Source organism: Hemicordylus capensis, chromosome 5, assembly GCF_027244095.1.
Source record: "Hemicordylus capensis ecotype Gifberg chromosome 5, rHemCap1.1.pri, whole genome shotgun sequence".
Lineage (NCBI taxonomy): Eukaryota > Metazoa > Chordata > Lepidosauria > Squamata > Cordylidae > Hemicordylus > Hemicordylus capensis.
In genome coordinates this window covers 240,552,670-240,574,130 of record NC_069661.1, presented here as the reverse complement: position 1 = coordinate 240,574,130, position 21,461 = coordinate 240,552,670, and the positions used below count along the sequence as shown (strand labels likewise).

Genomic DNA, 21,461 nt, shown 5'->3' with positions numbered 1-21,461 from the left:
CAGCAAGGAGGATTTTTGGACGAACAGCAAGTAACAGTCATTCATTGCCAAGTGCTGTCATCGGTTGCTCCCAGGGAAGTGGGTAATCATAGAGATGAAATCAGGGCCACCGTCTAGGGCAGAGGTGCACAGCCCAAATGCCCCAGTGGGCCAGAAGCAACCATGTGCGGGGGCTGAGGTCAAATTTCAGCACATTAATTATTACATTAAAATTATTCAGAATATGGATGAAAGTGAGGGGACAGAGGGTTAGAGCCGGGGGGGAAAGTGAGGGGAATGAGGATTGGTGCCTGTGGGCTCTGCCCCAGGGGCAGGGGACAGCTGGTCTCATGCTTCCAACTGCATTGAGCCACTGCTGATCATCAGGAGGACAGGCAAAGAGCTCTTCATGCCTCCGGCTGTTGCTGCAGGATATTCCTACCTGCAGGCCAGAAAAAAGGTCCCTGTGGATCAGAACATGCCCCTGGGTCTTATGTTATGCAGGCCTGATCTATAGAGTGTGAGATGTAGAATCCAGAGGAAAGAGTTGGACAAGGCAGTGGAGTGGAATCAGAAATATTAACAGTTTAATGAAATAGATATTATGTACAGAGAAAGCGCAATCTGCTTTTCAGTGCTCTTGTTGCTGGCTGTTTGTTAGCCCTGCCTCTACTCCAGGACTGGAATACAAGTAGTTAAAGCCCCATTCAAAAACTGGCCTGGATCAAGGAACGGATCAACCAAAAACACCACATGAGACAGTCTATCTCATGGGCATGAGGGGCTTCTTAATCCTTTCCCCTCAATGCCATGCTGGTGAAACAATTTTTTCCATCACGTGGTGGTGGGCAGTTTTCAGTGGTCCCTTTTCCTTCCGCAGCCTCTTGTACCTCCCAAAAATATGTCTGCGTCCCAGAATCTGTTCCCCGCCCCCCAACCCTAGATTTAAACTCCACCCAGAACCCAAGAAATCTTTGGGGCTATTGCATTGCAGTTTTTCTTGTCACTAATATCTTTGTATTATTCTCATTTAATCTTAAGTCGTAGTTCTGAAAAATGGATTCATTGCATTCCATATTTCTGTGGCTTTCCTCCCCTGTCTTCCATTATCACTATATTAGCAAAACATAGCCATTAACCTCCCATTTACTGGATTGCCTGAGTCTACTATTTGTTTCATTTTATTAGTGTGCTCTATAATTATATTAAACAGTAGAGGGTACAATGAGTACCTTTGACAGAGCTTATTACCAATTTTGGTTCAATATCATTTACTCTAAATGTCGCTTCCGAGGTTTTGCATAAATTATATATTATTATTCTCCTTCATAGTCGATTCATGCTTTCTGGAAACTAGGGGATGGTTTCATTACAGCCGAGGCTGTCCAGTCTTTTTCTAGCTCAAAAAATGCTACAGCCATATCCTTTCTAGCCTTCTCTCTATCAATATTAAGATGGCAAAGAGGATGGCTTTTGTTCCTTGGTGTTTTCTAAAGCTAAACTGATCTTCACTCAATTTTGTTGCAGTCCTTTTAAAATTATTTGTTAGCAAATATGGATTAATTAGAAGGAAAAAACAGTAAATCTGTATTTAATCCAACTTTGTCTTGTCAACTTTTACTAACTGTAAAATGTGACATCATCATCATTATCTTTATTTATACCCCGCTCTTGTGGGGTACCCACCAGAGTTCTCTCTAATTTTTTTCATCTGGGTGCGGAATGAGTTTTGTTCTGGGTGGCAGTATCAAGGCAGTGTGTGTGCACATGCATTCAGAATTGAGCCTTCCTGATTCAACCTGAGCAGGATCTAAAATTAACTGAGCGGACATCAAAAAAACTTGTGAGCACACACATGTGTGCATGCTTTAGAGGGAACACTGGTACCCACTACTGCTCAGGACTGCTTCCAACATTAATAAAATAGATAAAATATAGAATAAGTCACGATATAGAATATAATATAGAACAAAAAATTGAGAAGGTTTAAAAGTTAAAAGATCAGACTAAACCTACAATTAAAATAACAGGTTTTAAAACCTGAAATTAAAAGTTATCAGAGAAGCTAAACACTAAGAAACCTACCAGATAAAAGCAGAGGATACGATATTTAAAAGCCTCTCTGCATCTCTTCTAATGATGGCAGCCATAAAGTATAAATATGGTATCAATAGTTTACCTCAGCTGAAATATACTTGACAGAAGTAAATGGGATTGAAAAGGAACAGGGAAACGCAGGATGGCTTCACACAATCTGGTGCAAGTAAGGCTGGCGGGGAAAGTCGGGAAAATGTCGAGAACCGGGAGCACACACTCCTGGTGGGCATGTCTTGAGAACCCGTCCAAGTCTAGTTCTGATCCCTCCACCTGACATTCTCCCAAGATTCTCTGACCATCATCATATCTTCATTGCGAAACTTGGGAGAAACTTGGGCGGAGGGCTTGGGAACCAGACGGGTGGGTTCACACAACACACATCCTGGGAGCCTGTGCTTGTGGCTCCTGTCGTTTCCCACCTTCCTGACTTGTGGCAGATCATGTGAAGTTGCTTAGACTCTTTCCAGAATTCTGGTTACAATATGATCTTAACCACCTTTTAAGATCATCTGGACAGGTTCGTCGGCAGTTGCCACCAACTCGTTTGGCGGCTACTCGGGAACGGGCCTTCTCCATTGCAGCCCCTGGACTTTGGAATGCACTCCCTGTTGAAATAAGAGCCTCCCCATCTCTGGCAACTTTTTAAAAGGCACTGAAGACACATTTATTCACCCAGGCTTTTAATTAGATTTATGGTTTTAATTTTTAATATTGGTTTTAAATGATTTTAATGTTAGTGATTTTAATGTTTAAACGAATTTAATTGTTTTAATGGTTTAAATGATTGTAATTGTAAACCACACAGAGATGGAAGTTTGGGGGGGTATAAAAACATGCCAAACAAACAAACAAATATAGCAATCATGTTCTCTAGTATACCACTTCTTTTATAGTTTTCCATTATAAAAAAAGATCTCATTTTCCTGGGCTGACTCTCCCCAATTACACTTTGTGGGTGATCCGGAAAAGAACACACCAAGTTGCCATGCAGCGACCTTGCCAAAGCATGCACAGCCCTCGGGTGAGGGACCAGCTCTCAAGAGAATAACTTACCCACTTTCACAACCTGTCGAACTGAGGTGTTGCTGCCGGTTTCAGTCCAAGCAGTCACCGAGAGATTGTAGATGTCCCCTGGGGGCAGGTTGAGCACTGTGGTCATGACATTCCGTGTCACCTAAAACAGCAAATGTGTTAAATACTCCCCACACAGGGGAGAATGTCAGAGGCAGAGACAAAATCATGGCTCAGACATTGTTAGCAAGTAAGGTAAAGTGTGCTGTCGATGACGCCTTTCATCATCTTCCTATATCGCTGCTGCCCAATATCGGTGTCTCTCATAGTCTGGGAAACATACCAGCGGGGATTCGAACTGGCAACCTCTGGCTTGATAACCAAGTCATTTCCCTGAGGTGCCATTAGGTGGCTTCGTTAGCAAGTAAAGAAGTGCAAATGAACTGGTCTTCTGCCCCGGCTTGTTTACAACTTCTGTCAGTTATTCTAAGGCTTAAAAAAGAGATGTGCTCAATGTCAGCAGATTATCCTTTTGCACCATCTGCAGCCCTGACCATCACAACTTCCTTTTATTGTGACTGGTAGTTCCACGTGGTCAGGGCAGGACTTTCTCAGACTCCTTGCACTATTTCTACCACACAGTGATCTTGAATGTTTTTTGAAGTGGGGGCCACTTTGGCAAAAGACCTTCAATGTGTGAGCCATTTCCCCCAGTGCTGACCTGTATTGTGCTTTTTTCAGTGCTGGGAGGCCTTTAAGAGAGATGGAATCCTCTCTTAAGAGCTCTAGGAGGAAAGCACTGGGAGGGGCTACACTTCCTAGCACTCTGTGCAAGCCTCCCAAGATGAAGCTCAAGAGGGCGCTGTTTCCCTTAAAGGGAAAGGCATTCCCTGTTTTGCCATTCCACCAAAGGAATCAGAAGGTGTTCATCATACTTACACTCTTTTTGATCTTTTTCTTCCCTTCTGCAACAACCATCCAGTGCAGCATTCTAGAATGAGAAAGGTCTGTGTTGTCATCACCATAGATCCAGCTGACATAGAGAAGGTTATTGAAATATTCGACAGAGGTGATTTCAGGGGATACTGGAGCTATCAAGAAGAAAGACAGATAGTTACAAACAGGATCTACATTTATTATAGTAACTTAGTATTTATATTTTCTGCATCAATTTTCAGTGTACAAAAAGCTATGCTGTTCTTATCTCATTGATAATCCTCCCACTCACCCAGTGAAATATTATTACAAAACAGACAGGGCTGCATGTATCGTGGGCTGCTGCAATCACACTGTAAAAGCACAGAATTTGGAACTGGGGCAATCACTATTGATTGCCCCAGAAGAACTGAGCATCACTATTCAGCCAGACAGTCAGTCAGTCATCTTTATTCGGTCAATTGATCAGCAAAGAGCATCACTATTAATTTTGGGCATGATAAATCCAAGACAATGAATTTTAAAATCAAGTTTCTAGTCCCTGTTGCTGTCAAGCTAAAAAATGCAAACAATGCTTGAAAAAAATTCAGATGTGCAACCAGATAGAAAACGTGCATTTTTTAAAAAAGTGCAGTTCCAAAAGAATAGTTCTGCAGTTCAAACAGTCAAATCATGCAAAAGTTGCATTGTGTTAAATGATGTAAAAAGTGACAAATAAAAATGAGAAAAGTAAAGTGAATAGCCCAGACTCCTGATCCAGCATACTCATTTCTCCCCCCTCTATAATGGGACATTTCCCTCCATTGCTATTCCCCCAGAGACTTCACTAATAAATATAACACTCTTCTACAACAGTGATGCCAATTTCCCAGTTCTAAGGATCTTCTCTCACTCTGTGTAGGCTTTGGAATGTCAGAATACTAAGTAAGTGTGTGCAGGCAAGGAAAATACACAGGTGTGTGTTGTAGTGGCACACACTACCTATGTGAATTACACTCACTTACCATTGTGCAGTTCTGAATTTTCCTTTTAAAAACCTCTAATCAATATTAATGTTAATATTTCTTATCTGGATAGGTGCTTATGGAAAAAGAGCAATCTACTGGTATTTTGTGTTCATTTGCACACTTTACATGCATGTACGCTTAAAGTATAAGGATGCATCCACTTCCCACTATTTAACAAAAGTCCTGGACAAAGGATAAAACTCAAGGGCACGTGTATGTGGAGGAACAGAAGTTTAAAAAGATACTTTTAAAGATCTCTCCCAAAGTAAAAAATAGGGACAGTGTAGAACAGGTCGCAGAATAGGCTCTATTTCTGTTTAATAGGGACAGTCGACATGTACGTTCTTGCTTTGTATTGTTTTTAGATGAAGTTGTAACTACTATTTCAGATGTTGTCAGAGATGATTGTTCTATGATGCAAGGCACTTTCAAGAGTCCAGATACAAATATAACAACAAACTGAATAAAAAGATGCACATGCAGTGCATAATGTGCTCTGTTAGGCTCTGAGCAGCCCCAAATCAAGGTTATAGAAAAAAATTTTGCCACCAGATGTCATGGTTGCTCTGATATATCCAGCCGGAGGCACAAATTATGGTTAACAGGAATTGTTCACACACTCGGCTTATTACTCTTGGCTACTGGAGCAAGATGGTTTACAAGAGTTGGCTCGAACAGAATGTGACAAAAAGTTAACATAAAACAAATTTAATAAAAAGCTAAAATGAGAGGAAAACTCATCACAGCGCCAAAGCAAATGAACCAAGTCCTTAGGACTCTAAATAAATTGTTTGCAAAAGGACATTTTGATGGATGACATAACATTTGTAAAAACATAAATGTTTCAAAATGTGTGCCAGGAAACCTTGGAGGTCCTCAGAACTTTTTCTGGAATTCCTTAGTGAGAAGAGCAATAGTGGAGGACACAGTTCCCCAAAAGGCAACCAACCTTCCCTTGATATGTGCAGTGAAGGGGAGTATTGCATAGTGGTTATGTTTCAGGCCATGTGCTCAGTTCATATGGTTCTATAGTGGGGATGCTGAGTGACAATGTTGTCTAAACACCCTGACTGAAACTCTCCTTTCAGGGAGGATCTTGTGGCAATAACAATAACAACAAACTTTATTTGTTGGCTGCCTCATAACAAATTGTTTCTGGGTGATTTTCAATATAACAACAACAAAACAAAAACACAAAAAACAAAACAATAAGTTACAATACAATACATTGCATTTTAAAATCTATTTTAAAAGGCCTGGGTGAACAGAAAGGTCTTCACCTGGCATCTAAAAGCACAAAGTGACGATTCCAGGCAAGCCCCACTGGGAGTCTATTCCATAAATAGGGTGCCGCCACCAAAAAGGCCCTATACCTAGTAGCCACCCACTTCAGCTTGTTTGGTGGGAGAATTCGGAGCAGGACCTCTGAAGAGAATCTTAAGGTTCGGGTAGGGACATATGGGTCAAGGCACTCTCTCAGGTAACCTGGTCCCAAGCAGTTTAGGGCTTTAAAGGTTAAAAGCAGCACTTTGAATTGGACCCAGTCAGCCGACAAAGCACTGGCATGATACAATCAAAATGGTCAGCCCCAGTTAATAATCTCGTGGCCCTATTTTGAACCAAATGCAGCTTCTGAACTGTATTCAAAGGCAGCCTCATGGACAACACATTGCAATAATCCAAACTGGAGGTTACCAGAGCATGAGTAACTGTGGCCAAGCTATCTCCATCCAGGTAAGGTTGCCATCGGCATATCAGCCAAAGCTGATGTCTCTACAACTCCAAGCAAAGACCTTGCATGCCTTTTAGTTGCTGTACTTTTTAAATTGCTGTGTTTAATCTGTCCCACACTGCTGCATTATTACGGTTTATGTTTTACTGCAATGAATTATTGTTTTAAAATTATGTGCTAGCTGATCTGAAAGGCTTTGGCCTGACAGAGTGGGCTATAAGTCTTTTAAACAAACCAGAGGAGTGAAATCTGTGGCAAAAGAGGGCACCCATGTCCTTCTCTCTGTGGAACTGCATATTATCCTTGCCCCTTCTCTGTGGAATCCAGAGCACAGAGGGATTCTCCCCAGTCCAAAGCCCTATTCAGACATTAAGTCGAACACTGGTACAACAAATGCATAGGAAAATAAGAAGCCACCTTATAATGAGTCAGACCATTGGGCCATCTAGCTCAGTATTGTCTACACAGACTGGCAGCGGGTTCTCCAAGGTTGCAGGCAGGAATCTCTCTCAGCCCTATCTTGGAGAAGCCAGGAAGGGAACTTGGAACCTTTAGCATGCAAGCATGCTGATGCTCTTCCCAGAGTGGCAGCATATCCTAAGAGGAATATCTTCCAGTGGAAAATCCACAGGTTCAGATCTGTACATAAATACAGTTATTCACACATTGCTTTGAGTTACATGTACAGTAGGGCACTTAACATAAGAAACTGCCTCATACCAAGTCAGACAATAGGTCCATTTAGCTCATTATTGTCTACACTGACTGGCAGTGGCTCTCCAAGGTTTCAGGTGGGAGTCGTTCCCAGCCTTCCTGGAGATGCAGGGAATGAACTTGGGACTTTCTGCATGCAAGCAGATGCTCCACCATTGAGCTACAACCCCATCCCATATTCGTACCCACACTTCCTATCTGTACCATAGATTTGAGGGGTCTCATACCATACATTTTGAGGTTCACAAACTCTGGCAAAAGAAATGCAAGGAGACAATAAGGGAGTGGAAAAGAGAGTTTGAGGAACATTTAGCTAAAAGCATCGAGGGGAATAACAAAAACTTCATTAAACACATCAGAAGCCGGAAACCTGCCAGGGAGGTTGTTGGTCTGTTAGATGATGAGGGAGTGAAAGGGATTACTAAGAGATTGCATATATGCTAAACAAGTTCTATGCATCTGTCTTTACAGCAGAGGATACTGAGAGTATACCTGTGACTGAACCAAGCTTCTCAGGGACAGAAGCTAAAGAACTGAGTCAGATAGAGGTGACATTCTAAACTGTCCAGAAAAACTAAGAATTAATAAATCGCCAGGGCTAGATGGCTAAAACACCACCCGAAGGATTTAAAGAACTCAGATGTGAAGTTTGTTTGTTTGTTTATTTATTTATTACATTTATATCCCGCTCTTCCTCCAAGGAGCCCAGAGCAGTGTACTACATACTTAGGTTTCTCCTCACAACGTTGCCACCCTCCTTGGAAAAATATGTAATTTATCCCTACAATCAGGCTGTGTAGCAGAGTATTGGAAAGTAGCCAATGTAACACCAGTTTTTGAAAGGGATTCAGGGGGATTCGGGAAATTACAGGCCAATTAGCATAACATCTGTGCCGGGCAAATCGATGGAAGGCATTCTCAAAGATAAAATTGTTAAGCATATAGAACAGGCCCTGCTGAAGGAGAACCAACACGGCTTCTGCCAACACGGCTTCTGCAAAGGGAAATCTTACCTGACCAAACGTTTGGAGTTATCTGGGAGTGTCAACAGGCGTGTGGTTAAAGGTGATCCAGTTATCATAGTATACTTGGATTTTCAAAAAACTTTCAACAAAGTTCCTCATCAAAGGCTGTTGAGTAAACTTAGCAGTCATGGGATAAGGGGACAGGTTCATGTGTGGATTGATAACTGGTTGAAGGACAGGAAACAGAGGGTAGATATAAATGGACAGTTCTCTACATGGAGGAAAGTAAGAAGTGGGGGTGCCCCAGGATCTGTACTGGGACCAGTACTTTTTAATTTATTCATAAATGATCTAGAAGTTGGGGTAAGCTGCAAGGTGGCCAAATTTGCAGATGACACAAAACTATTTAGAGTTATGAAATCCAAAACAGATTGTGAGGAGCTCCAAAAGGATCTCTCCAAACGGGGGGTGGGTGACAAAATGGCAGATGCAGTTCAATGTATGCAAGTGTAAAATGATACATACTGGGACACAAAACTCCAATTACATATATTTGCTGATGGGGTCTGAGCTGTCGGTGACTGACCAGGGGAGAGTTCTTGAGGGTCATGGTGGACAGCTCGTTGAAAGTGTAGTTTAAGTGTGCGGCTGCTGTGAAAAAGGCAAATTCCATGCTTGGAATTATTAGGATGGGGAATGAAAATAAAACTGCTAATATCATTAGCAGTGCTCAAATTTGGAGTACTGTGTACAGTTCTAGTCACGATACCTCAAAAAGAACATTATAGGACTGGAGAAGGTTCAGAAGAGGGAAATTGAGATGATCAGGGGCCTGGAGCACCTTCCTTACAAGGTAAGGCTACAACACCTGAGGCTTTTTAGTTTAGAAAAAAGATGACTGAGGGGTGTCATGATAGAGGTCTATAAAATTCTGCATGGTGGAGAGTGGATAGATGAAATATTTCTCCCTCTCACATAACACTAGAACCAGGGGTCATCCCATGAAACTGATTGCCAAGCAATTTAGGACCGAGAAAAGGAAATACTTTTTCACAGAATGCATAACCTATGGAATTCTCTGCAACAAGATGTGGGGACAGCCACCAGCCTGGATGACTTTAAGAAGGGCTTAGACAAATTCATGGAGGACACGTCTATCAATGGCTACTAGTCTGAGGGCTACAGGCCACCTCCAGCCTCAGAGACGAGATGCCTCTAAATACCAGTTGCAGGGGAGTAACAGTAGGAGAGAGGGCATGCCCTGTGGGCTTTGCAGAGGCATCTGGTGGGCCACTGTGTGGGCATGTCCTGTGGGCTTCCCAGTGGCATCTGGTGAGCCACTGTGTGAGAGAAGATGTTGGACTAGATAGGCCTTGGGCCTGAAACGGCAGAGCTGTTATGTTCACTTTAAAAAAATGAACATTGGTGCAGTCCTTCACACAAAAACACGTATGAATGTACAGACATCTGTGCCCTTGTACAACATAATGTCTGAATAGGGCTCAGGTCTTCTTGTTTCCTAAGACTCTTCTTCAGTGCTTTTTCTCCTGGGCTATTCCACATCTGCTCCCAACTTCTGAAAACATGCTCCTGAAGTGTCCTCCTCCTCCTTCCCCACCAAACACACATCTGCTCTTTATTGCCTTATATATGGAGCTCAGGAGAGCTACAACAAGCTGTGCTGAAGACAAACCATGAATAAAGATGACTTCCTTAGAGCTACAAGGGAAAAAATATTAGTGTCCAAAGAATACTGAATGTCATCAAATGGTTTTAGCGCTGCCAGGTGTTCCATTTAAAACCCTCATAGAAGTGACCAGATATCTCTAGCAGTAAGGAAACTATGCTGTGAGTGGGGTTTATTTCCCCCAAATGGCCCTGTATATCAGAGGTGGCTAATGCAGCTATTGGTGGACTACAACTCCCATAATCCCCAGCCATAATAAATTGCCCCTGAAGGTGTCCCTTTGCCCTCTAAAAGTGGGTTTGGAAAGAAGAGAGACATATAACAGCATGCTCACAATCAAGGGAATGAGTTATGATTATATTGGGCTGGATCTAATTATAACTTACCAGCCCATGCAATTAGGAAGGGGACACAGAGGAAGTGCACATATCATGATGTCTTCTGGGGACATATCAATGGCCTCTTGGTCCACTCCTTGATCACATGCGAGGGGGCTGTTCATCTGAAGGGCTCCTCTACATCTCCTCCAACAATATTTGAAACGTGTATGTAGAGGGGCCAATTGGATTAACAGCCTCCTCACCACACACTAAAGGGATATACTAAGAGGCTGAAGGGCATCATGACAACTGCACTCTCCATAGGCCCATTCACACATTATGTTCAACACTCGTACAATGAATGTGTGGTGTACACACATACCGATCCATACACAGGTACAGTCATTCACATGTTCTGCTGAATGCAGGTACAGAAGTACACTTCCTATTAGTACCATGAATTTGAAGGGCCTGTAACCAGGTTCACTTTTAACACTGCCATTCACACAAACACATGTACAAACCACTGTACAGTCGTACAGCATAATATCTGAATCGGGCTCATATGTTCCCTTTCTAATTGCATGAACCAGCAAGGTATCATCCAAATGGGCCCAATACAGCTAATAAGCCCTGGCCGTGAGCATGGGGCTACACCTCTTCCTTCCTTCCAAACCCACCATATCGAAGACGCCATTATCTCTTTCTCACCGCAAGCTGTAACACCCAGAACCAATCTTGCTTTTTGATGCATGTACAGCATCAACAAGGTTTTTTTTTGTTTTTTGTTTTTTAAATGACAACACTTCCTTTCAAAGAGTTGCCATGTTTCTATTTACCTGTTATGAAGCTGATGGTGGAACTATCACAACAGCTCAGTTCTGGCTCTCCCCAAGTCACCATGGTAACTCGAAAGTTATAATACCAGGCAGGCAGTAGGTTGCCTATTCTCTGAAGAGGTGCACACAAGAAGACAAGGAGTAAAGAATTAACACTTAAGCAAATGAGGATCCACATATGGCATTACGGCTATATTCTTGATGGGCATGATAGCCTACCTTGGCTTAATTGCTGAGATCTCTCCCTCTCCCTGCCACCAGCCTGTCCACTAACAGGCAGAGATTGGCCATGTCTAATAAACTGTAATGATGTAGAAGAATGACACGTTGCAAAAAGGTCTGTGTCATGTTTCCTCCTCTGTAATATCTGCTGCATACTGCCTCTTTAAGAAGCAAGACCAGAAGGCCTCAGGATGACAAATGCATGTATTAGAGGAATAGTATCAGGGTATGTTCACACATAACACAGAACCTGAAGATCCCTCCAGATGAAGGGAACCTAAAATTAGGAACATAAGAAGCTGGCATATACTGAGTCAGACCATAAGTCCATCTAGCTCAGTATTGTCTACACAGACTGGCAGTGGCTTCTCCAAGGTTGCAGGCAGGAATCTCTCTCAGCCCTATCTTGGAGATGCTGCCAGGGAGGGAACTTGGAACCTTCTGCTCTTACCAGAGCAGCTCCATCCCGAGGAGAATATCTTCCACTGCTCACACTTCTAGCCTCCCATCCATATGCAACCAGAGCATACTACGCTTAGCTAAGGGGACAAGTCATGCTTGCTGCCATAAGACCAGCTCTCCTCTCTTTTATATCTATATATAAGATATATAATAGATTATTATTATAGATCTAATTTTGTCAAAAGTAGCCAAACTGAGCCAGAGGTATGCCCCCTAGCTGGGCTTCCAGTGAAGCCCTGGATGCTATCCCAGCTTGCCTTGCAGCCGTTGGTCCTGATGGCAAAGGGGGCGGGCTCACGTGGAACAAACCAGCTGTTCATGAAGAGCGTGGGTTCAGACATAATACATCAGTGCGAGGAGCATGCAGTTCAGCAAGCCAACCAATCTTGGTTACACTTCTAGATTCAGGTTCCAGACTTGGTATGGGTTCAGACAGTGACAGCCAACTCGGTTACCAACAGTGGAAGTAGGTTCCGTGTGATGTGTGAGCCCACCTAGAGTTTTGTAGCAGAAGGTCTGTGTGGATGGATGAGCTTCTATGATCTCTTTAGAGGCCCAAACAGCCCTAGGCCAGATGGATGAGAAACTACAAACAGTGCACAGAAAAGTTGTGCTGGGTCACAAACCTAAGTTTTTAAGCATTGGCCTTTTCTGATGTGTCACTAGCAATAGATAGTGATCAGAAAAGACTGGCTGTGTGGTGCTGTTCTCACATATCCAATAATGAGGCTATTCTCACGATCAGCTAAAATCTGGCTAGAGGAGCCTAGCTCGGTTTTAGTGGACTGTGAGAACCACCGGGCCCGCAGGTGAGCCCAGGTGCCTCAAAGCATGTAATCCGCTTCTGCAGCCCTCCTCTTAACCCAGGTTAGCGAAGTGAGCACACCGCTAGCCGGGGTTTCCGGAGCGTGTGTTGCCGTGGCATGACTATGTGCCATGGCAACTCACGAGGAGACCCCCGACCGGGAGGCTAAAAAGCAGCCTCCCGGCTCGGGGGTCTCTCCAGCATGCTCTACGCACTCGCGGCCCCCGATCCCCGCAGCCCCCGCCGGCTCCGTGATGGAGCTGGCAGTCGTGTAGGCAGCCGATCCGGCTGCCCAAGGCTGCAGCCTGCTCGTGTGCGGGGAGAGCGAGCTAAGCCCGCTTTCCCCGCTAACCCTCTTGAGGCGGGTCTCACTGATCGTGAGACCCACCTCAATATCTGCTTCAGTTTTGTGTCCTGGCAAGAGAATAGTGAGTGTTTCTCTATTTTTGGTGGGGGTGGGGGCAGCAAGCATGATCCTCTCCCCAATACATTCACCCAGACTACCACAGAGTAATATCTGCACAGTCCTATGGTCCTGCACAATCAGTGGTCTCAAGTGGCGTCCCTCCAGCTGTTGTTGAAATACAACTCCCATCATCTCAAATCAAAATGGCCAGTAACCAGGGATTATGGGATTATGTAGGAAGGCCACAGTATGAGACCCCTGGGTTAAGCAGAACCTGGTCATTGGCAGAGTTCCTAGAGATCACTTTCCCCCTTACTTCCCCCCCTAAAGTAAAAAGTTCTTCTTTGAAACTTGCTGGCTACATGGAATTTATAGAGGAGGCTGTTTGTATGTTGCTATTCTACACTACAAACTATAGATTGGATTTTAGCAATACAAAATATTGACAAGAGTTTCGTTCTGCAATTTTCAAAATGCCTGTTGGGATTTTTCTATAAGCCAGCTCTGAACATGAATGGAACCCTAAGCCATAACAGACGGTACCAAGCACATTCAATTACCACGGATGACGTTAATGAGACAGTCGCTGCAATTTCATAGTATGTTGTCCACTCCGAGGTCATCGTTGAAGGGTTGAAATAAAACATTTCTACAATGTACTTCCGAAAGACACCGAGGTATGGCCTGTTCCAGCTGAGCACGACAGCAGTGGGCCCCAAAGGGTAAAGTGTTAAATCCTTTATCCCTGTGGGGACTAAAAACCAGAAATGAGAGATGGTTAATGTTTTCACAGCTCATTCTAAACATCTTCTTTTACAGCAGACATTCTCAAACATGGGCTCACAAATGTTGTTGGCCAACAACTCCCATCATCCCTAGCCTTCAGCCCTGTGGCTGTGGATGATGGGAGTTATAGTCCAACAACATCTAGGGGCCCAAGTTTGAGATCCCCTGCTGTAACAGGGTTGGGATTTCTTTTCCAGAATTATTTAACCATCATGCCGAAGTGCTCTGAATAACTGAGCAAGACAAATTGGGATTTGTCAATCTGAGCAAGACAAATGGAGTCACCATCCCTTTCCCTGGGAGAAGACAGGAAATACTGAAGAGAAACCTCTGTCCTGCCAGGTTCTATGGTCCTGCACAAAAGGTTGAAATGTAAAGGCAAATCCAGTGTCCTTATTCTGGCTCGCCTTGAAGTAGTGGACAGGACAGGCAGAGAGGAAGCAGGATAGTGGAGATATCCTGATCAGGGTTATATGCTCTGGATCTTTTAGAAGATAGGAACAACAGATGGAAAAATGGAAGTAAGAGGCACGTTAGCATTCATATATACACAAATATACAGGCGGCCCTTGTCATCCGTGGTCCTGGCACTCACACTTTCTTGTATCCGCGGTTGGGCAATGGAGACCCAACCTTATTATTTGCAGATACAAAATGACCTTCAAGCTCATTTCTGGCCACCATTTTGCTGAAGGAAGCTATTTTGTGGCTCTTAGTTAAAAAAAAGAATCATGTGGTTTTTCATGGAAAATCAGTGGAATTTGGGGTTTTAGGGGGCATTGCTGGACAGCTGGAAACCTGGTACTTGGTTTCAGTTATTTCTGCTTATTAATTGCTTTTTTGCCCTTATGCCCTCCAGGAATCTAACCTCCCAACTGCCATTGTATTAAGGTCTTGTTATCTGCAGTTTTGTTATCCACGGTTGTAGCCAAAATGGAACCCCAGGGATAACAAGGTCCACCTGTACATACTTAGATTCTCGATCTTCTAAAACTGTGCCTGGGAAAGCACAAAAATTTGGTCAATTGCGCACCTGTAGTGATGCAAATATTCAACTAGCCTCTGCAGTTACACTGGAGAAAAGTGTGATTGAAGTGTCAGTGTCTGTACTGTGACAGGAACAATGTTAGCATAGGATTGTCCTGACTCATCCTGCCAGTATGAGAGGCTGTCCAAGATATCCCTCAACCAGAGGCAAAAGTGAGGACATGGCCAAACTGTGAGTTAGATTCTTCTGAAAATCAGAGCAATTGCTCTAGCTCTTCATATCACATATCTAGGAGTGCATGTGCTCCATATATTTGTGAGATCACTGTACAAATAGAAAACCCAATAACAGGAAAATAACTTTTCCAGATAACAGGAAAAGAACTTCCTATTTCATTTGTAAAGCAAGTTTCCAGTTCTCATGGAAATGGAGGGAAAATGTTTCAGTGGTGGCAGTTCAGAAACTAGATAACTAGGGCATGGAAAGGGGTGGGACAATCAATGAGTTAGCACAATGTGGCCAACTGACAATAAGGTTTTTTACCTCTGGTATAAGCAGCAGCCTCCCTCATTATCTGTCTGAACCCAAGTAGGCCATCAGTTTTAATACAGTAGAACAATGCTCTGAATTTTACCACATGTAAAATTTGGGGCCAGAATAAACCCAGTCACTTCCCTTCACATGGTGAGAAGTGGGAATGAGCACTTTCACCTCCATATCCACCTTCAAGATCCATCTGACTGGCTGTCTATGCAGGAATGTATGTAAAATGCAAAAACTATAGGCTGAGATCATTTGACTGTGATTATTTATGTGTAACACCTAGAGCCTTTGGAGTCAGGCAATATATACAGTAAATTGATGATGATGATGATGATGATGATTGATGATGACTGGCTGACATCCTAATGCTTCACGTGTGCAGCCAAAGGATGTGTGCCTGCAGTGGCTGTGGTCCTGCTTCAGCTGCCTGGCTGCTCATGCATGCGGGGAGTGCATTTTTGCCAATCCTTTCTTCCCCAGAAGAACTCTGTGCAACCAAAAATAATGTCCCGGAGGGTTGCACACTGTTGAAGCAGGACCTCAGCTGCTGTAGGCCTGCAATGGTTGCACTCATGCCGTATTAGTTAAGATGTCAGCCAATGATTCCCTAATTTTATCTGGGAAATCAACCATGATGGACTGCTATGCATTGGATTGTAAGTGTTTAGTCCCTATTTGAATGAGATGCCCATGTGGACAGATGTTGGGTTTGGGGGCAGGGAGGGGTGCTGTTAGGTGAAGAATACGGTATGCTCTTGTTTTTGTTCCCACTTCCCATCATACAAAAGTAAGTGTTGGGTCCATGTCATCTAATCCAGCCCCTGTGCGTAATCTAGTGAGAGAGGAAATATTTAATCCAACACATGGCCCTATGAGCTCCAACAAGATGCAACTGAGCAATGTCACATTTATGCTGCTACTAAAAATGCAGTAAAAGGTGTTCAACAGCAAGCACAACAACCGAAGGATGTGGAATCAGGTTACCAATGGCAAACGTAACAGGATCAGAAGGAGGCCCAACCAGTGGTCCTTTCCGTAAGTAAATCACAACCTGATACTGAGCACCGGGGACCAGGTTTTCAATGAAGTTGCTGCTTGTATTCACCTAAAGATACAAAACAAAGCACATATAAGCAAAGGGCTATAGCTTATATAGCTTATACTCTGGAATGCTATCCCAGGGGCCATCCGCTCCTCAGTCTCCATCACAGTTTTTAGAAAGCATGATGTGATATCTTGGCTTTTTACCCAGGCTTTTATTTGATGGTTTCTATTGCTGCGGCTTTGTACCTTGATTATATGGTGTTTGTTTTTAAACTTTTAATCAAATCTTTATTTTTATATTTTAGCTAATATTTTAATTTCTCTTTTTAAAAAAGTGTTTTTAATTAGAACCCTCAGACTAGTGGGGGATGGGGGCGGGTTCAGTTCAAGTTTGAACTGAACCGCGGCTCGAGGGCAAGCCCTCGAACCGGCTCAAACTTGGGCTGGTTTACACGCCCCTAGTTTCCACCAGAGTGTTTGAGTTGCATGGGAAGTCCTTCATTAGCATTATAGGCAAGCCTCTTATTTTGTATACAATAAAGACACATTTTTATTTGAATGTAAGCCTGTGGCTGAGACTTTCTTGAGAAACTGCCTGTATTATAACCACACTCAACGGTCCCGCAAGCGGGGTAAGAGTTCCCCACGTAGCAAGGCATCTGCAGGTAGGTCTGGAAAAGGCTGATATGAAACCCTGGAGAGCTGCTGCCAGTCAGTGTATTCTCAACGTTGAGTCCCCAGATGTTATTGGACTTCAACTCCCATAATCCTCAGCCCCAGTAGCCTTTAGTTGGGGATTATGGGAGTTGAAGGCCAATATCATCTGGGGACCCATAGTTGAGAATCCCTGGTGTAGACAATGCTGCACTAGATGGCCCAATGGTATAAGGTAGCTTCATATATGCAAGGGAAGGCTTGCATAGTATAACATTTTATTTACGGTATTTTTATCTTGCTTTTCAGCAACAATGCTTCTCAAAGAGGTTTATAACAATAAAATCAGACATATGAGCAGGTTGTGCTTCTTCTAGGAGTATTCATGTGTCCATCAGCATGTGATCTTCTCCTGAATGCTTAGAGAAGATCAGCTACTGACTGTTAAAGAATAGGAAGGCCTTGGCTTAAGTGGTTTAGCAGTGTCACAACACATTCAGACCAAGAACAATGTGCTAGTCATGAAATGGGCATTGTGGGAAATAGGCCACATTGCCCCTATTCATCATGTGCAGGAGGAGCAAGAATTTTGCCTTTAAGGCTGAGCCCAAGTTGCCCCCTTTAAAATATATCCCCTCCCATGTCAGGGATAATTTGCAGGGCTACTAAACAGGTGGCATGTTCTCCCATTCAGAGTGAGGGCAGGACACACTCTGATTTGGCTGCATGATGTCACATAGTCAAATCTGATTACTGTGATGCAGTCATGCTGGCTGCAATATTCCTGGTGGGCAGGATTACACAGTTGGCAAAAGCAAGCATCTTCATATTTTATTTTAATTGCCAAAGGAGCTGCCACAGGCAGGGAGGAGGAGCAAAACTGTGCCAAAAAGGCAAAATATTTCTGAACCCTCAAAGCTCCCTTTTTCACATTGAAAATTTGTGCCCAAGAAAATCTGGTGCAGCCCTAATTGCCTTTTTGCTTTTTCTGGTGGATGAAAAGTTCTGAATGTATGCTTCGTTGCCCTGAGCTTTAGAATGGGCTGTACAAGATAGTCAAAGGTGATAAGCAGCATGCATTGCAATTCTATGCATACTTACCTTTGAGAAAGTCCAAACTGAATCCAACAGGATTTTCTCCAGAGTAATTGTTCGCAGGACTGCAGTCTTAGATGCTTAAAGGACCCCTGGTATGTTTTGAAATTTCTACATATCATTTCCTGCACGGCCAGGCTAATGTCACTGGAGTGTTTTGAAATACCCAGTATCAATTGTGTTTAAGCAGCACAATGAATGCGGGTGCCCAGGGCCTCTATTGTGCCTGCTTCTTCCATGCTTTAGTAGAGGAGGGAGCGTTTTCCATCTCTTACCTCAGTGCAATAGTGTTTTTCAAGCCTTTGACTTTCCTTCTGTTTCTGGCACGTCAAGGACACAACAGACACGATTGTATTGTTGCTGCTGCTGCTCTCCTGTGAGGTCGTCCAGGATAACGAAGCCGTGGTCGCGCTCAGCACCGTCGCCATGACATTCTGAGGCTTCTCTGTCAGCTCTTCTATCCATTCTCCGGTAGGACCTAAAACAGTACCAGAGGCAGGTGGCAGTCACTGCCCAAACCTGGCCCTTCCCTCTGGGGTATTTGCTCTCCCCTATGAGAGCAAAGAGATCGGGGGGGGGGGCGCAAACTTGGCCGTCCAGCTGTTGTTGAACTACAACTCTCATCATCCCCAGCTATAATTTATCATGGCTGGAGAAGAGGGGAGTTGTAGTTCAACAACAGCTGGAGGGCCAAGTTCTCCCGCCCCTGAAATAAATGCATTATGGGTGGTGCGGGGTTTACACATACAAGTAAGATATTTTAAGAGTACTCTTGAAATCTAAAGCAGTGATGCCAACAGAATTTTCTGATTTTTTCTGGAAATCATAGTGGATTTCCTTCCTTCCTTCCTTCCCTGACAGCATCCTCTTCCTCTGCTCCAGCCTCTCACTCTCCCATTGAAAAGGCACATGGACCAGAAATGAATTCAGACCAGTACAGCGTGGACTTCAAGCATCTCCATAGCGACACTCTAGGCCAGGGCTCTACTGTCCCTCAAGCAAGTGAGCACTCAACTGGCCTCCTTGCAACGGTGACAGAAAAGAGAAGGGGTAGCAGTGGGCAGGCAGGTGCAGGCAGGTGAGGTAGTGCCTCCTTTGTCAGCCCCTCTGATGCCTCCAGGCCCAGAATAGGAGGTTCTGCCCCACTGCCCATCAGCTGCCCTGATATAAAGTATAATATTTGTTTATGTTTGCAAACACACTATTACCAAGGAACCACTGGGACTTCAGCACCACTTCAGTGAGCCACTGAAGACTACACAGCCAGGGAGGGGAGCTGGTTTTGTGATAGCAAGCATGAATTTTCCCCTTTGCTAAGCAGAGTCTAACCTGGCTTGCATTTGAATGGGAGACTACTTGTATGGGCACTGTAAGAAATTCCCCTCAAGGGATGGGGCCGTTCTGGGAAGAGCATCAAGTTCCGATTTCCCTCCCCAGCTTCTCCAAGATAAGACTGAGAAAGAGTCCTGCCTGGAGCTTTGGAGAAGCCGCTGCCAGTCTGTGCAGACAATACTGAGCTAGATGGACCAATGGTCTGACTCCATCCGTATAAGGCAGCTTCCTATGTTCCTATGTTCCCTGGGCTGTGAAAAAGTTTTGAGATTCTATAGCAGCACTTCCCAAGTTTGGATCCGCAGATATTGTTGGATTACAACTCCCGTCATCAAAGGCCAAAGGCCATTGTGGCTGGGGATGATGGGAGTTGTAGTCCAACAACATCTGGGTGCCCAAGTTTGGACACCCTTGCTCTAGAGTGATCCTGCCCACCCAGACCAGCCACTACTTCCAAAGACTTTAATGGGGCTTTGTCTCAGTAAAAACCACATTGGCACAGTAGTCTGTGAGGACGTGATGATGTATGCCTAGGAGTGGGAGGAGCCAAAGTGTTATTCACACAGAAAGGAATGTGAATTCAGCACTGTGGCATCCCCAATCCAAATTTTTATGATTATCATTCAAAGATAAGAATCAGACTTGAGCAAAAAGCAACAAACAGGATGTTTCTGCCTTTCATTTAGTACTTTTACCAAATGAAACATTTATTATGTATACATTTGCAGATATTAATATACAAAATGATTGCATGTACACTTACTAATATAAAAACTAAGCGTTTTGGCAGACTGGCTTTCTCGAACACCACACAAGCCGGAGGAGCTAAACGTTGTAACAGATAATGTATATTTCCCTGGTTCTTTCAGATCAGCAACAAATTCATGAATATCTTCACCCACTGTCAGAAATTCTGTGAAGTTCTCTAAAGCCAGAGAGAAGATGTGTGAATTAATGGAAATTTGAGATATTTCTGGCTACAGCTTTTAGTGGTTGACATATCCGGAGTCTCAGGGCTGTATTGCAGGACTACAAATCTGGGTTTAATCCAAATGGTTTGTATTCTGTCATCATCACTCAGGGAATTATGAATGGCTCGAACGGATGCACAGGTACAAAGGGATAAATGAGCAATGGGGCACACGAGTGGTACCAGTCACTAACAAAAGTGTTCACACAAGCATAAAAACACAGCTAGTGAAGGAAAAAGCAGGTTCCTTTCTTCATCTTGAAAGGTTGTTCTCAACATACAAAAGGAGGCAGGAATTGATCAGAAAAATGATGGATCAGATGGGACTGAAAAGTCTCTAGAGGCCAGAGGCGTAGGGACAACGGACTAAGGGAGGATGACTGCCCCCTCAGCCCCCAGGGTCTGGGGGGCACCAAGGCACCCCCTTGTCCTCAGCCAGGGCACCCCCTTGCCGCCCCACACCCAGCCAACACTCTCCAGCTGGGAGCATGAGGCATGCCTCTCTTCTGCCCAGCTGGTGTTTTACTGAAACACTGGCTGGGCTGAAGAAAAAAGCCCAGCCAGCCATGGTTTCAATGAAATGCTGATTGGAGAGGATGGAAGAAGGTCTCCTGGGCAGTGGCCTCGCCCCTGAATCTGATGTCAGATGCAGGGGGAGGGGCCAATACTGGGGACAGGGCCCGTCAGCCCCTGAAGAGCTTCCCCAGTCAGCGGTTCGTGGAATCTCTCTCTGGGAGCTCCTTCCCCCGCCTCCTCGAGTCATTCCACGAACCGCTGACTGGGGAAGCTCTTCAGGGGCTGACTGACGGGCCCCATCCCCGGTACTGGCCCCTCCCTCTGCATCTAACCTCAGACACACCAGGCGTG

The 21,461-nt window shown here is 44.1% G+C and overlaps 1 protein-coding gene across 4 annotated transcripts in view; it reads right to left on the bottom strand.

Annotated features, from left to right (window-relative positions):
• Window positions 1–21,461, bottom strand: part of PTPRO (protein tyrosine phosphatase receptor type O) — a 212,254-nt gene that overhangs the window by 54,647 nt on the left and 136,146 nt on the right. For 2 of the 4 annotated variants that reach the window (XM_053257391.1, XM_053257392.1), the window contains exons 6-12: window positions 20,388–20,549; window positions 18,568–18,770; window positions 16,484–16,604; window positions 13,743–13,936; window positions 11,288–11,399; window positions 4,027–4,178; window positions 3,130–3,250 (exon numbers count right to left, since the gene is read on the bottom strand). In XM_053257391.1, coding sequence (XP_053113366.1) covers window positions 3,130–3,250; window positions 4,027–4,178; window positions 11,288–11,399; window positions 13,743–13,936; window positions 16,484–16,604; window positions 18,568–18,770; window positions 20,388–20,549 — 1,065 coding nt within the window. Of the gene's footprint in view, window positions 1–3,129; window positions 3,251–4,026; window positions 4,179–8,489; window positions 8,506–11,287; window positions 11,400–13,742; window positions 13,937–16,483; window positions 16,605–18,567; window positions 18,771–19,040; window positions 19,173–20,387; window positions 20,550–21,461 lie in introns of those variants that run through there. The other 2 variants (XM_053257393.1, XM_053257394.1) reach the window with 2 other exon arrangements.